The 17557-nt window shown below is 35.6% G+C and overlaps 1 protein-coding gene across 1 annotated transcript in view; it reads right to left on the reverse strand.

Annotated features, from left to right (window-relative positions):
• DGKB (diacylglycerol kinase beta) overlaps positions 1 to 17557 on the reverse strand; it is a 367812-nt gene that overhangs the window by 75118 nt on the left and 275137 nt on the right. The window contains exons 22-23 of the mRNA XM_075050079.1: positions 11024 to 11114; positions 5207 to 5402 (exon numbers count right to left, since the gene is read on the reverse strand). Of these exons, the coding sequence (XP_074906180.1) occupies positions 5207 to 5402; positions 11024 to 11114 (287 nt within the window). The remainder of the gene's footprint in view (positions 1 to 5206; positions 5403 to 11023; positions 11115 to 17557) is intronic.

Here is a 17557-nt window from a genome sequence, read left to right on the forward strand (position 1 = left end):
CATGCCTTGTACCATGTCATAAGTAACCTGAAGTTTACCAATACTGAATATACACTGTGTATACTCAGTGTACATATTATCCGTACTCTGTATATAGGACACAGTTTCTAACTTTTTCAACTTATAAAATTAATTCATATTTAGAGATCTCAAAATTCATAATGTATCAAGATTTTAAATTTAGACAATCAGAAACAGCAAGGGGAAGTCACCCGGCCGAAGTGCAGTTTATGAAAGACCTCCATAAAATAAATTAGTCTGCTAGCCCACAAAGTTTATAAGTTGTTTAGAGAACTCTTGTCAGGAACCCCCTGGCTATAGGGAGGCTTGGGATAAGATTCTCCCCCTCCCCTGTAGAGTGTGATTTGATACCTAGTAAGAAAGGTATTTTCTCCTCTCTTACTATGTATCGATATTTTGAAGTGTTTTAAGGCCTTCACAGTCTCTGCAGGTCCCCTGCTTTTAACTGTAGTGAACTGTCTGTATACACATTATTCTATTTCCCAAACTTCTGCATTTCCATTCAGAAAGTCATAATGCAGTTATTAACAGAGATTTCCACATGGAGTTATTGAATCATATTGGTAAGCTTGGTTTATGCCTAGGTGCTGTGACATGAATACACATTGTCTTGAATTAGTCATGTAGTCTGGCATGTTGCTGAGTAATAGCTCATTGCAGCTCTTGACAAGCTGCACAGATCTACTTGGTAAGTGCCTGGTTAAGTATCAGCGTGCCTGGCAATGTACAAAATAAATAGGAAGAAAGTATTGCACTGAAATATTTACAGTCTAAAGGTTTCACCCTTCATACACACTGTCTTCAGGAATGAGTCCATTGAGGTGACTGGAACTACTTGTGCAAAAACAAGTTACGTGTATGTTTGCAATAAAGTCTTAAGAGACTTTAAAAGAGATTCCATTTCAGGACAGGGCTCTAACTGAACTTCAGCAGTGAAAGCAAATCAGAGCATAAAAATATCCACCCCAAAGGAATCCTACTCCAGTTAGCAAAAAGTTTACTGGAGTGATTTTCAAAAGAATTATTTCTTTCTTGTCACAAAACGTTTGAAATTTTATTTAGTATCTCTGTGAGGAAGAAAATTTTGCTGTTTAACACTTAACATAAGTGGTATATACATTTCATCTAAGAAATGTTGCCATGATTCAACTTATGTTTTGGATGTAATTTTCAAACAAGTAGCTCAGTTATTTACATTTATGTTTCTCAACTCATACTTCAGTTTCTATGCAGTATGTTCATCTTTTTAAAGCACTGATTTTTGGCATTTATCAATATCTGTGTATATCCAAACAAAAATCCTGTCCAAATAATGTTGCGGGATAGTTCACAGCTATATCTAAAATCTGTACTTAGAAAAAAACCTGACTGTGGATAGATATATCATAGATATGTACATACTAGAAGATTTTAAAACAAAACAACAAAATGGGAACATTGCAAGTGTCAGATTCAGAAAGTCAAAATTCTAATTAAATCATCTACTTTCACGAATTGTCACATATATCTGTAGTTGTATTTTTTCCTAATACATTGATTTTGTACAACAGAAATTATAATGATAAATTAGAAATTCAAATGAAATTAAATTAGAAATAAATATATCAGATTTTTACCCTAATAACATTTGTTAAAAGACTTCTGCACAGGAGCTGAAATGAAAACTGTAGTATTCTTCCCATTAACAAAGATTAGGATAATATTAAGTACATTACAGCTAAATAAGGTTTTCTTTCCAATAAGTTAATCAGACAAATATATTTTCATATAAGTTTTATATGAAAATATTAAAGACAGTTACTAGTTAGACAGAAATATGATACACACACAGACACACACCTATTTGTTATCAGTGCCAAATTTTGCTCTTTAGCATACAGGCACAACTCCTAATGAGATAAGCAGGGAATGTATTTAAATAGTGCACGTTTTAAATCACTGCATTTCAATATATTGTTTTGCAGACTATGTGCATACAATCAGATTGTTTTCCAAGCAGATGTCCATTTGATTACTTAAAGTCCAAACCGTGGTCTGGCTATTGAGTATGCAGATGTGGATAATGGGAAGGGCAAAGAAAATACAAGCCTTTGTGCATCAACAGGTGACAACTGCAAATAAGGGAAAAAAAAGAGGGGAGTAGGCTTAGAGGAATATACCTTCCCTGAATCAGAGAGATATGTAAGAAAGAAAAAAGATTTGGCAGAACTTTGACCCTTTTTCCTGCAGCAATGATTATGTTGCACATACATGGATCATGTTAGGTAATACACACAAGAGCAGGGGGAGGACAGCAGCAGGACCTCACAGAGGTTTCTTCTTTGGAAGTTTGCAAAGTTCTCCTGGGGCTGTTGTGAGAGGAGCAATGCAACGTGCTCGGGGCAACAAACTACCCAGTGTGAGTGGAGAGCTTTCACTAGTCCATGCAAATATTCCATTTAAGGGCTCAGACTTTGAATACTAAAAACTTCAAGTCTTGTATTTACGGTCAAGTTATAAAACCATAAAAGCAGAGAGACAACAAGAATACAGATTGATATGAAGTTAAAAAACCCTACAGTTGCACTGCAATTGAAAAATACTAAAACTAAATGTGCATGCCTCTCAGAAGTCCCATACAAGAGGACTAGATTTAAAAGAAACCCAAACCCGACGCCAAAACCTGGTATATATATCCATATGAAAACATGAGGATATTTGATTACTGTCTCTTAGAAAGTGCTGTGTTCAGTTGTCAAGTGACTGGATGCTTTATTTGGACATAAAATGAACTGAAAGGATATTTATTCTGAGTAAGTAAATACACAAACCGAAGTTAACAAGCAGGTATGTATTTACCATAGTTATCAATACAGCAATACCTATTTCTGCACCAGGCATTAGCATTTTGTAAAATGTTTTCTTTGAACTAAAAAGTACAATCCAAATGTGCCTAAGAAAACAATCGGCTAGACAATATCAGGCTCTCAGATTTGCTTGTACAGAGCTAGTGAAGGAATCACAGTGCTTTAGAAGTGCCAGGAAGTCAGTTATTTCCACAGTAGGTAGATTTATATTTATCAAAACTATTTGAGAAGCCTAGACATAAAATTGATGGAATTCCATTATTCAGCAATAATCTTGAACACTGAGATGAAGCAGCACATTCTAACCTGCGTTTAGCTAGCAGAATTAAGTGACTATTCTTTGCAGTATAAAATAGGAGTGGATCCATACAGCAAATCAGTTGGTTCTCAAATGTTCACACCGCATCCATTTTGGAGTTTAGCTCCCAGTTGTTTTAACCTGGTTCCATGGACTGAACACCCATTTGCAGTCAGAGCACGCGCCTTGCCCCTGCCATGTAAAAGGAATCCAGTGTGCATGCTCAAGACTGCTCAGTGTTGAAAAATGGAATGCAATAAGCATGGACAACTCCGAAATCCAAGAAGTGTACTCCTGTTAAGCACTAAAATGCTACTGTAGATGCAACCAATAATACTATCCCTGTACTCATAGGGATAGTATTATTACTCACCTGACAAGATAGAGGTGCTCTAGCTTCTGATGTTGAGAAGTCAATCTCTGCTTTGAATTTGCCTTTTGGTTGAAGCTACTTCCATCCACAGTGCATATAAAGTGATTAGAAACTAAGTCATGAGACTAGGTTTTATGAAATAAGGTGCTTAAAGTCTTAATTATGAACAATTCGACAGATAATGTAGGATCTTCTGTTCAGTTTTTAATATTTTTATTTTATTTTCTCCTGTCCAGGAAAATGGAAATGGAGCGTAGCAATGCTGTTCTGGTACACCAAGAATAGTCAGTAGTTTGAAATCGCTGTTACGTATGTATCAAATACATACATAACTTCAATAATTAAAGAGGATATAACATCTTGTTTCACACTATCAAGACTGAAATGTCCTGTTTCCCTATGTTCAAAAGCAATACAAAAGGAAAAATTTTGGTGAGTCCATTATCGAATAGCCTGCCTCCATCTCTTGAACATCAAGACATAATACAGAAACCACAGTGTATGCAGAAGCTTAGCAGCTGGTAAAGACTTCAGCTGACAGAGTATATTGGCAAGTTACTTTGACATACTGAGAACTATATCAAATTGCTAAAACACACAGAAATTTTGAGCCCTAGTACCTATTGCAACCTCCAAGCCATAGAAAACTACTTTATTCCTAAACTTTTGTCATCCACATAAGTTAGCTGGATTAAAACTACAACACATATTAATTAAGATATAACTAGTGACTTAAAAATTATTGCTGATAAAATGTAAAAACCAGGATATCCAAAACTAGTAAAAGGATCATAATAACAGCAGACAGTTAAAGTCCTGATCTTTATTCAGTCTGAATAAGGAGGAGAAATAGGAAGATACTCTGAAACAAGTGATATTCTTTTCCATAGTATAAAAAGAGAAAAAAAACCCCAATATTTTCAAAGTCTGGTCTGTTCATCCCTTGGTGTGAACAGAACGACGTTTTATAATCACTAGAACTTGTGATACGCAGCTATGTGTTGCTATGCATAGTATTCAGATTCTACAAAGTAGAACAGAGATTACCATTTAATGTAGGTTTTGTCAAGAGTTATGATCAATAATAAAACTTATGGAGCAAATGCGTCTAATCACCAGGAAAGAATATGAGCCCTGAAAGGATGGATCACACCCACGCAAGCAAGCCACAGCATATGCATTCAAAGATTGCATACAGCATCACAGTATAGTAACACAAAATGTATAGACAGCTTGCTCTTATTACTCTGAAGTAATTTTCCACAGCCTCTGGCCAAAGTTTGTTAGAAACAGGGCATGATTATCCTCAAGTTTTATGCGCACTGACTTTAAGAAGCATTACAAACGCTCAGTAAGCATTTTCTGACTCCAAAACCTCCAGGTGCTTCTATAGTGAATATTGTAGTAGCAAACAGTGCCACATGGTGTGCTTAGTCTGCTTAACAGGTAACATCTGAGGCAGGTTTGCAAGTATATAGACTGTAATTGTCAGCATGTCTTTGTTTATGCTTTTGCTCCAGTGTTCCCCACCAGAAAAGCTAAATGAACAAGAAAAGAAATAGCTAAGAACTGTCTATCCTTTTTTTTGACAAGAGGCAATACAAAGGCAATTATACAACTGAGTTGACTGTATGGAGCCAGATAGCCTATATTAACCTGTAAGCTTACCTTGGCATGCAAACTTCAATTCCTTGGCATCTGTGACAGTGGTTCTTTTATCTGACCTCTTCTTTTCTGTCCGACGGTGGCTACGTCTTTTCTTTGTCTCTCCCCAAAGATTCGATCCACCATGCATGCTTGGGATGTTCAGAATGGCAATTCCTTCCAGAGAAATATTGATTAAGTCTAGCTGAATTCCGTCACACTGATTAGCAAGGAGAAAAAGGAAAGAGGGAAAAAAAAGTGTAAGAGCGAAAGCAATAAAAGATAAAGAAAAACCAGAATGTTCTACCTATCAGATATTTTTCTTCAACAATTCATCATTCTTAACACTGTTAATGGTTTATTCAATGTTTACACCTAAGATATATACTTATATTGGGAAAGGAGATATGAGATAGGAACAGATACTCATTCAGAAAGCAAAACATGATTCCCATTCAGCTCTTGATTGCTTAAGTGTGGGACCATGTGGTAGAGTCTCGTTATCTGATACCTATTAATTGACCCAAGTGAAATGTATTTGTAACTTCACTACAGCTACTAGCAGAAAAACGTCTATACTACAAAAATTTCTATAGCAATAACTGGAGTTTTTTTGTTGCCTGTTCCAGCTAAATTGTCTGTCTTATGATTTTGCAATGATACTTGTCATTATAACACCTAAACCCCTTCTGCATGAAACTGAATATAAAAGTCCCTGTATACAGCATATACACAGCTTCATGGAAAAGGGTCTAAGCAGGCCCCAAGAGCACGGAACACCACACAGATATTAGTTTCAATCCAAAGGCACAACTGGCACTTTAGTGTATGCCCGACTAATAACTCCTACTGAGACATAAGATTAGTAAGCCTGGGTAGAGCAAAGTGCTCATGCAGATACATAATTTCTTATCCCAGAACCTCCATCAGCCAGTTCTCTGTAACATGCACCACTGCCAAAGGAAAACATAGGACATGGTGCTAAAGAAGAGGTATCAGTGCTCCAAAAGCCTTCCAAGACTTACTGGACACACAGAAGAAATCTTACTCTGTGGGACAGTCCCTTCAGTGATGGAATCGTTACTGTAGGGCATCTTGTGTCACTACTGTGTATTTCTCCTGCTTCCTGCAGCAAAACTGGACATTAAGGCATTTTAGAGATGTATATTCCTTTGCTAAATCTGGCTTCAAATTATAACTTACAAAGGGACCATAATTTTCACTTCAGGAGAATGGTTCGGGGACCTTAACTTATCAGCCTGTTCAGCAACAAACTGGAGCATATTCTCAGGTGGCAGAAGCCTACAACACTTGCAAACACAGTTCACCTGACACAGATTGGATGAGATGCACCTAGCTTGATAGGACACACCTGGCCTTCGCTGACTATAATTTACTCAGGCTCAGTCCTCCTCCCTACCCACACTGTTTTAGGATCAGGGGAAGTTCATACTCCATGTAAAACACAGCAAAATACTGAAGAACCCCCACAGAAGAAAAAAAAGACCGAACTTCAGATTACTACAGTTGAACATGCAGGTGGAACGCAAAGCATCCAGCTCTTATTAGTTCACTGAACCAGGCAAAGTTCCCAGGATTCATATACTTGTACCTTGGCTAGAGGTAGATTAGATTATTTCCTCACCACATAGCTAGAGTATATAGATATCCTGGCAAGTCACATGCACCTTACAGTGTATAGCAGCATATTTTTTAAACATTAGATCCTATTCCTGCAATGTTCTGCAAGCCAGTAGGGGGTCCAGTCATGCATTTAAAACTGATTAAGGGTCTTATTTTGTAATTCCAATAGACAATAATCAGGAAGAAAACTGGAAAAATAATTAACCACGCTTCACCAATAGTCCAGTGACATCTTGCAGCTTGCTGCTCTGTGGGTCACTGGCACTTTTTCCTCTCTGCCTAAACCTTTATCAGAGCTTTGAAGAAGAAAAGCAAAGTAAAACTCAAAATAAACTGTGCATAATTATTTGTTTACCCTGAAACTTTCTGAGATCACAAAACAGAACTGTATTATAATGCAAACTCTGCATCTGCTTAATTCTTCGAAGAGTGTAAATCTGGAAAGAGAACAATTTCAACATTAAGATTTCCATTTTGTATTTGCTCTTCAAGAATTAAATTTTGAACCCATGGATTATATTCATATAGGGAAACCTTTGAAGTCAAAAGATATATCTGGAAGTGAGTTGGCAGTTGTGGCAACTACTGTAACTGAAAGTGTAACTTTCAAATCACACTTTTCTTACACAAAAAAAGGCATGGGTCTTCACTGTTATTTTGGAAGCAAATTTGTGGTTCCCCCCTATATTTTATATGTATTAAATATTAAGATGATTTATTTTACTAAAAATTCTGCTCATGTGTATGCTCACTTACTGCTATACATTCTAGATAAACAGATATTAATTTCATAATTAAAAGTAATCTTGTGTAAATACCCTGCAGGCCTCAATGAATCAAACACATACTGTGTGTCAGGCCTCCCACTGTCTTCAAGTGGAATGTACTGGCTGGATAATTAGATAGTACATATTTTTTAACCTTATTTGCATGCATATTATATCTTTTGCACACTGACAAGCAGCAGTAACAACAAAAGTCAGATTACCACAGGGAATTCCCACAAAGAAGTCTTCATTTCTTATAATTTGCAGCCTAAATTAAAATAATTTGATCTTTGACAAGGATGAAATGTCAAGCAGAAGGGGGTCCTCTACAAGCCACGGCCTGTGGCTTCTGAAATCTGCCTAATTTATGTCAGTCACTTCTTAATACATATTTAAGTATTACACGAGAAAGATGATAAATATGCAATCTGACACCTTTGGTATTTCCCTGCTGTTAATTTATAAAGGTCTGGCGTCCCCCAAACTGACTGGAATTATTTAAATAAAAGAAGAATTGTGAAATAGGATGGTGCAGGGTCTGGCTTCCATTTTCACTCAATATTGAACACAGCAGGTAGTACACTAAGACAATTATTTGACTAGGCCTCAGAATCCCACAGTGATGAGGAACTTTCTGAATTAGTAAAGGAGGATTTCTTTTGTTCATACACAGACAAGAAGTTTGCACTACAGGTAGCTCTGTGTTGTCCTAACACATTCATATGCTACAACAAAACACAGATGTGTTCTGCTCCTTTTTTTAAATTTTTTTTTTAATTTCAAACAATGCAATGATGCTGCTAAAAATAAAAGCATGCTTTTAAAATGCAGAGCATGCCTACCTAGATTAGAAATAAACACTAGTTCTTCTAGTTCTTTTTTGTGCCTTCTTTCCAGGCCTCAGTCCCTTTTCGAGCATTATCTTTTACACTTCATTCATTATATCAAATATTTTCAGGTCACCTCTAAGCTGAGAACATACATATCCATGCCTGAAAACAGCTGAGATTAAGGCTTTGCTGTGTAACTGAGTGTGATATGATGCAAGACTGACTATGTGATCGTTTAAACTCCTCTCCCCCACCCATTAATACCAGGTAGCATAGGAAGTTTCCCCTGGTCCCATGATGCTTTTACAGCATTGCAGATATGGACCATGCCATCCCCACTTACACTGCACCTATGCCTACTCTCATTAAAAACCCTTCACACACCTTTCTTTTTTTCTGAAGTGGAAATAAAGTGTAAGTGCTCTAAACTGTAAAATCTTTAGCCTCATTTACCGACACATTATTTTTAAAAATAAATCCTTAATTTTGCCCTGGGTTTTTTTCCCTTTAGAACCTATGTTTCTCTCCTCAACTTCCTGGATTCCAATTTGGAAATAAAACCACATCTCATTCTGGAGAACATAAGAATTTAGTGTCCAAACTTTGTTCTGCATCTCACACACAAAAAAATACACAGAACATAAGAGACATGAATGTATATCAGGTAAGCCAAGCTTAATTAGGTTAGAAATCAAATATAGGGTTGAATAAATATTTGCCCACAGAATGTTTGATTGCTGTCTCCCAGCTCAGAGATACAGATCCTTAATCTTCATGGGCTTTGTTCATTCAAAATTTGGCTGTAGAGCAAACACATTCCTTGTGCATTTTATTCGGAGTGAAATGTAGTATCATACATCAAGCTCTCATTTACAGCAACATCCCCAAGCAAGGGGCAGCAGGTTAAAAATCAGATGAAAACAGTGCTACTCCCAAGTGTTTATAATGTTCAAACAAGAAACATTAGATACAAGCATATTGGCAAGCATTGTTCATTTAAATGTTGTAAATAAATCTGTAAATAACAACCTCCTAACACTGTGTGCAAACATTTTGGAAACTATTTCCCCTATGTCTTTTGTTCCTAATTGCAGGACTAATGATAATGACCAGGATAGATGAAGTGAATATTAACAAACATGTCTCATACTGGCAAAGTAATACTTTATTGGTAATAACAGTGATATTGATATGAATTGGTAATAAGCATACAACTGGTATCAGCAGCATCACAAACTTTTATGCACACTTGTTTGCTTTGGGATGTTAACCTTTCATCACCCTTTCAGTGGTTACAATTAGATGGCTTAAAATCACATCTTAATATGTATGAGGCTATGTAAGATTTTTGCCGGATAGAAATATTTTATTGGGAAAGCCTGCTCTTCAATTTGTATTTAATCAAAAGGTACATTTAACTTCCAGTAAATTCAAATCAAATCAAACCAGGTAAGCATTTCTTCCAATAACTAATCAAATATTTTTCAGGGTACATGTACTTAAACACATCTGTGTGAAGCACCATCTTGGAAAGCAAGGGGGCTTTGGGTTTTTTTCTTTCTGTTGTTTGCTTGGCTTTTTTTTAATTTATTTTTTAATCTAACATGTGGAACATGTTTCCACTTTAAAAAGAAACATAACAGCATAACAGGCAAGTCTGGCACCACAGGTCTTACAGTTTCAGTCTCAGTATTCTTTCCTACTGTTCTACTACCAGATCCATGGTCCCTTCAGATCATCTCAGACTTCGCCTTTCAGGAGGCTTTGACCAGACTCTTACAGCTCTCACCACACCTTTCCAAGTGCCTCATGCTACTATACAAATACTTCATGGATACGTGCAGTTTCTCATTACTATTGGAAAGAAAAAGCACTATAATCCTCTTGAGAAATGATTTCATTATTTAACTTAAATTCTCAGGTTTGTACCTTCAGTCATTTCACATCTTTCATTTACTTATTTATGAATATCAGCCCCCCAAACAGTTTATGTAATGTAGCCACTTATTCTATCAGCCATCAAAGTAGCAGTGGCACATTATTTTAAATTCCTATTTTGTCTGTAACTATCCTGTGTCTTTTCAGTTAATGTTCAACGTATAATGGAAAGATGACCCCTTGTGCAGAGAGAAAAGCTATTTAATGAAGGGGAATGATTCCAAAAAATATATATTCTTTAACCTTTATTCAGGAAAGTAAGTACAATTTTAAGGAATTGAGTTTTAAAGGTTATAAAAACTTGGGACCTAGAAATAATAAGATTTTTTTTTTATTTTAATCCTGCAGCAGCTCTCACTCCCTCCAACAGTCTTTCATTTTTCCATCTGACCTAGTCACACTCCCTATTGATTTCTAATGTTATATTTCACCCCTGACCTCGTCTACTGTATTAAGACTTCACTAATCATCAAACTGAACTTTGTTCTAGTGTGCAGGGCTACACTACAAATAGACACGATAAAAATAATATTTTGGAATAGAGGGTCGAAAGGATGTGCACTGCTTTGCCTTGTTGGATTCAGGCACTCTGCACCCTTGCTCCCTGCATTTCAGCCAAACTAGTGACATTTCAAGGATAAAGGCAACAATTAGTTTCTTACTTCTATTTCTACAGATTCATGCAGCTTCTTACAGGTGGCTGAGAAAGTTTCCGAAGTGCCAAATTCAAAATACCAAAATTTGTTCTTCATTCTGAAACAAGAAAAAAAGAAAAGAAAAAAGAAAGATCTTATTCACTATCAATATGTGACAAAAGTGATCATCCTGTCTTCCATTATAAGTAATGGCAAAGGCTTGGGAACATGTGACATCCCATTTGAAATAGATGAGCTCATAATTTTCAAAGCTTAAATGTTGGTGTCAAGTTGTATGATATCCCCTAAAGGGATAACAGGAATGTGTTGAACTGACAGGTTCAAATGTACCTTTGACTTTTCTTTTTCAGTGACTATCAGAATATTTTTTGTCACTTAACCAGTGACATGCCTCAGAAAAATGTATCGATTTCTTGTCTTACACCTACTATACAGTATCTGATTCATGGTTAAAATCTCTATCCCGCAGAGTACTAGAATGTGCAAGCAGGGCACTCCCATCATGAAGAAGAGCCAAGACCAAAATGTAGCTTGCCTTAAGTTAGCTAAAGGTAAAGGTAAATGCTTATTGTTCATGATGACAGATGAGATAGTCACAGAAAATAAAAATTCCAGATCTAACAGTCTGTAGATATTTTGCAGTAGGAGAGCTGTATTACCAGGTAATTAACTCATAGACACATTTTAAATGGGTGATGGGACCTGCATCTTGAAGTTCATTAACAGATTCTACAGAAAAATAAAACCGGATATAATGCTAGTAAATTGCTTAGTTTAACATGACAGCAGGCAGAGATTACACTTTTTTCTTCTTAAATACATAAAGACTGCACTTCTGTTTTACCAGATTTATTGCATACTGTTAAATACAATCATGACAGCAGCAGTACTATTTCAAATAAGTATGTGCAGTTTTGTTGAACTCTCATGAGTAATTATTATTCTGTAACAAAACAAGAAGCTAAACTGAAAAAAAAAAGACACTGAATTAGAATTCATTATTCACACTTGGAATCAGATATGAACACAGTTCATCCACTTGTATAAACTGTTCTCTGACACAGACACAGCACAGTGTGCTTGGAACTTGAAAATGACTGAGTTTGCATGAGCTAGAAGTGGAGAAGAGTGAAACACAGATGTAGATGACTGTCAAACATGTCAGCAAAAGTACAAATCCTACCCTTGAGTACTTATTCCAAATTACACATAAAAGTCTGCTTAGAGGCTCTTAAAGTCGACTTAATGGCTCTTAAAGTCACAAAGGGAGAAGGGACAGTACTGGACATTCCCAGAAACCTGCTGGCGTGAGAGCCAACAATTCCTGGTGCAGTACTAGAGGTGTGTGAGGATGTCCAACCTGGCAGTCTGCACGGAGTGGGGAACAGAAGAATAATAAGAAAGTGACACATTTCTGATGAAAAAGTTACAGGCATTTCCAAAGGTTATTTTCACAGAAAATCTGAAAATGTTTGGAAACAAATGTTGAGAACCTGCTCTGGGATAAACAGCATATTCTCAAAACAGCTCCAACAGCCAGAAGGGCTCAGACCAGATTCAGCTTCCAGACTCCAAGTCTGAGTGGAAGTGATGTGATGCATGTTCCTTCTATACCTGCAGATTAGGTAGCACACTGACATGCTGACCTGGGATCAACTGCTCTATTTATGCCAATGTATACAAAGAAATGTAGAGTCCTTTAATTTCCAAACAAATGTGAAAAAAGTCCTGAATTCCTATTGGGTCCCTTCGGAAAATCTGGATGCAGCTATTTTCCTGCTACTTTCTACACAGGGATTATGAATAATGAAAAAAACCCAAAAACAAAACCTGATGTAAGTATTCAGAAAAATACTTTGTCATTGCTTTTGATCCTATTACTGAGTAAGATCAACAAGCCTTTGCATCTTCTCCTTTGAGAGCCCTTCCTCTTGCTATTCAGTTATTTTTACCCCAAATGAAGCATCTTTTCTTTTCCTTTATTGAAAAGCCTGCTTTAAATTGACTTACTAGCACTGTATATAATAAACTCTTTGACTTGCACAAAGATAAAATAGATATATTTTAGAGTAATTCAGAATATATTGTGTCAAATTCATGTATTTTGAGTTCAGCCAAACAAAACCCAGCATTGTCAGTGCATTCAAGGTTTACTAGAAAATTTCGATCTATAAATCAAAACCTTGTAGAATTTTATGACAGAAGATTAAGTACATTTATCAGGTGAAGTTTTGATGGTAGATATATTTCTTGTCATTGTATTATACCTTATAAGATTCTATTAGGCCAAAAAATGGAGTCTTGTGAGCCTGTTCTCCTTTGTCTAGTTGACTATATCTCTGTTTTTAAGGATAGAAGGACAACCTACCTGATAGCTTTTCCAGCACAAAGATAGATGTAGACACAAATAATATTCATTTTCAAAAGGATTTACTAACTCCCTTTACCAGCCATGAAATAGATTAGATTGCATGTTCTTACTCAAATGCACTATATTTTTTATTGAACAGAATATTGTATTACGACTTTTCTTATACATACAAAACAAAGTTAAATGTAAAGAAATCAAGACAAATTATACTAAAATTTCCATAAGCAAGACCAGTCTTATAGTAAATATTCTAACTTTTCTAATATTAAAAAAAATCTCTAAATTCATATCTTCCACTTGCATTCCTCCTTCAAACAGGTGAAGCTTATCTGCTTATCAAGACAGCAGCAAATAGTAGAAGAGTCCATTTAGAAGATTAATAAAATACTCTCATGGCTATTCTAATTTCTTTCACAATGGTGTAAGTAAATTTTAGATTGGTAAACAAATACATATTTAATGACAATTTTTCAGCATTGAAACCGTAAGAAACTGAATCACGGGCTTCTGTTATGTCTATTTTCTCCCTCTCCTAGAGGAGCTGATAATTTACACTTGTTCCCACATTTAATAAGAGATGACTGAAATAAAGATGAAGTCTGTTTCAGTAAGAAAAAAAAGTGCTATACAGTAGCACTTTTCTTTACAACACTGGTTTTGTTGGAATAGGAATAGATTATTTTACAGGAAAGTGTTTTTGCATATGCTTCAAAGTGCATAGTTAAACTCTTAAACAACTTTGTGTTTGAAAATACAATATAAATAAAACATCAATCATGATTAAAGGCTGACCTATCTAATCCTGCTATTGGATTACAGAACGTCAAAATGTATACTGCCTATGGATGTAGGAACAACAAAACAAAACTATACTTCCAAGAGCCTAAACACCTTTTACGCTGGCGGTGTTCCACACCCTCAAGTATTGGTCAATTTTCTGATAAGTGAGTAAAACGATCTTCTTAAACAGGGATGAAACAAATTGGCAAGTCAGTATGGGAAGGCTAATACCGCCATTTCTTACAGCGTTTCTATACTGTGGATAAATGTCAGACTTAGAAACTTGGATATGTTTCTTGGAAAAGTTCAGGCTAATATTTGGTAATCAAGGCAAAATGATCAAAATAGTCTGTGATATGGGTTTGCTCCATTATCAGTTAATCAGAAACCCCCCTACTGCTAAAACTATTTTATATAACCTTTCTGATTAAGCAATTACAAGGCATGTCACTGAAAAATTGTCCTGTATCTAAATATGGAAATAGTAACTACTTTATTCTACACCTGAAGAGCATCTATACTTCATTGCAGTATGCACACTCTGTCGGAACGTTCATAACAATAGACCAGCTATAGGCTGCTAATAAAAGGTCATGACAATAAAACAGGAGTATCTTTAAATTTAAGAAACAAATTAATATTCTGGTGTTAAGGGTCTACAGTTGGGACAAGAGCTTATTGCTACATTTGTAAGTTTGTCACACTTTCTACCACATTCTATCTATACTTCTTATATTTACTATTTATATTTATTATATTTATTTCTACTTTATTTTAATGATGCAGTGTCAAGCTTCAATGACTTGAGCTAAAAAATTCTACATCAGAAAATTTCTGACTGCAATTTTTATAAAATTTCAGCTGAAATACTTTGACCATTTTTGAAAATGACTGGAGAAAAACATGTATATTTGCTTATATTAAGTGTGTTTGATAACATACACTTTGAACTGTTTTAATACAGCTACACTTTCAGAGCAGAGATTTTAAATTTAGCACAATGATGGCCTTGCATCAAGAATATTCCTCCGGCCATCTGCATGAAAATACATACAGAATTTAACTATATTATGACCATTTGGAAATTCTGGGAAAGCTTTATTTTCAATATTCTCATATAGCACAGAAAGAACAAATTTTTGTCTCTAATTCTGTCATCTTTTAACCTTTAACCTATACAAAATATAGATTTTTACCCATGAAACTAGTTGAATTCTTAATTTTTCCAAGGTAAATTCCTTTAAAATTCCACTGCCAGGCAGCACTTGATTTCCTCCATAAACTATACTGTTCCTCAAAATACAATTCCTAAGCACTGCCTTCTGAAAACATTTTTTTTTAAAGTATTCCAATTATGTTGCAGAAATACTGTTTGTTTGTCAGTGAGTGTCAAGAGTTGGTGTCAGTCTGTATCATAAACTCACACAGTTTCCAGCATAAAGCTCCCATTCTAAGAGTAGTATTGATGAACAGCAGTGTACAGAATGTAATGAATTTAAAAAAAAGTCCCATGGGAGGTGGGGGGAAGGAAAAGTAGGAAAGAAGCCATATAGAGTGGATGCTTATCATCTCATTCACAACATTTCTGGAAGGTCCTCAGAGCCACAGATTCAGGGTAAGTATATAAAAGGAACAGGTTTCTCTGGCTCCCTTTTCCCTCCTGTTCACTCTTTTCTCCTCTGTTCCAAGGAAATGTGGAATAAGGTGTAGAACCACCTCTGCAGGGAATCAAAAATACCAGAGAAGAGCACAGAAAAGGTAGTGTGAGACAGACAGAGGTGTATTTTCACAGAGGAGAAACTGTGAAGAGTCCAAACGGAGAAAGTGGTTGACAAATATATGTGGAAAAAAAAGGAGAACATAATCAGGGAAAATAGAGGAATCAAGAAAGAGAAGAATGAGAAAAAGACAGGAACCTAATTTCAAAATGCATTGAAGTTCTGCAATGCTGAAAGAAGAATGATGATAAAATGAAGAAGGGAAGAAAAAAATAATCCTAAAGGAGACCCAAGTAAAATCACATATTTCTGAAGTCTGAAAATACGGATAATAAGGTCTAAAAATGAAATTGGGAGTATAGGAAACTCCATGCTGGGAAAAGAGGATGAACATCTGTTCCAATATTCTGTCACTGACAGTGGTTAGTACCAGAGACTTCGGAGAACAGTGTAAAACTCCATGTTGTATACAGCTGGGAATAATCTAGCTTTAAGGAAGGTTTATTATTATTTATGATTCTATCAAATTGAAAGAGGGTACATTTAGACTAGACATAAGGAAGAATTCTTTTACAATGAGGGTGGTGAGGCACTGGTACAAGTTGCCCAGAGAGGTTGTGGATGCCCCATCCCTGAAGTGTTCAAGGTCAGGCTGGGTGGGGCTTTGAGCAACCTGGTCTAGTGGAAGGTGTTCCTGCCCATGGCAGAAGGGTTGGAGCTAGATGATCTTTAAAGGTCCCTTCCAACTGAAACCATTCTATGATTCTATGATTTTAATTCAGTTTGTGGCCATTTACACCATGAAGCAATATGGGGGGGGAGGGACGAGCAAAAATTAGCCAAATTTATGAGGACAAATTACCCCTTTTTAAAAAAAAAAAAAAAGGAAAATGTTGTTTATGTTAATACATGGCTGTGTCTATTAGAGGTTGGAATTTTGTATTGCATTAAAAAACGCCAGCAACACAGAAGCCCTAGTGCTGGTTCCCAATGTATGGGGGAAAAAGTCTGTATGGGAAAAAAAGGTTTCTAAGGTGTCTCTGAAGTTGCTGCTTTTGGTTTACTGAGTCCCAGCCTGTGAGACATACATTCAAGAGCAAGTGAAGGAAAATTTACAGCAGCTTGTATGTCATAGTGATTGTACTTTGTATTTCTCATAATAAAATGTGCTGATACATTGGATTTTATCTAATTAAATAAATACTTAATATCTGATAAAATAAATAAAACTTCAGTTGCTAAAAAATATTTTAATACTTCTTACAATTCAATATAAAGAATATTTTTATCAAGTCCTATCCCTCTCACAGAAATTTTCAACAGACAACATATTTTCCATCTTTTCTTACTGTTCATAGATCTATTATCTAGGTAATTTTATACTTTGGTAAAAATGATTTCATTGCAGCACATAATATATATTAATAAGAATGTATGACTTTTTCTAATGTTCTTCTTTTCTTTCCACTTCTGTCTTAACAATCATATAATTCCTGTTCTGCTTTATAATGAATCATACGCAAAGGTAAGGAAATAGCCAGTGGAGATGCACATCCATAAGAGATTTATGTGTGACTGGCATGATTTTAATAGAGACATCTTTGTCAATTTTTTCTTTTTCCATTACCAACTGTACTTGTGGCAAATCTAAGTTTTAATCTCCTATGGCAC

The sequence above is a fragment of the Buteo buteo genome, chromosome 2, assembly GCF_964188355.1.
Source record: "Buteo buteo chromosome 2, bButBut1.hap1.1, whole genome shotgun sequence".
In the NCBI taxonomy this organism is placed as follows: domain Eukaryota; kingdom Metazoa; phylum Chordata; class Aves; order Accipitriformes; family Accipitridae; genus Buteo; species Buteo buteo.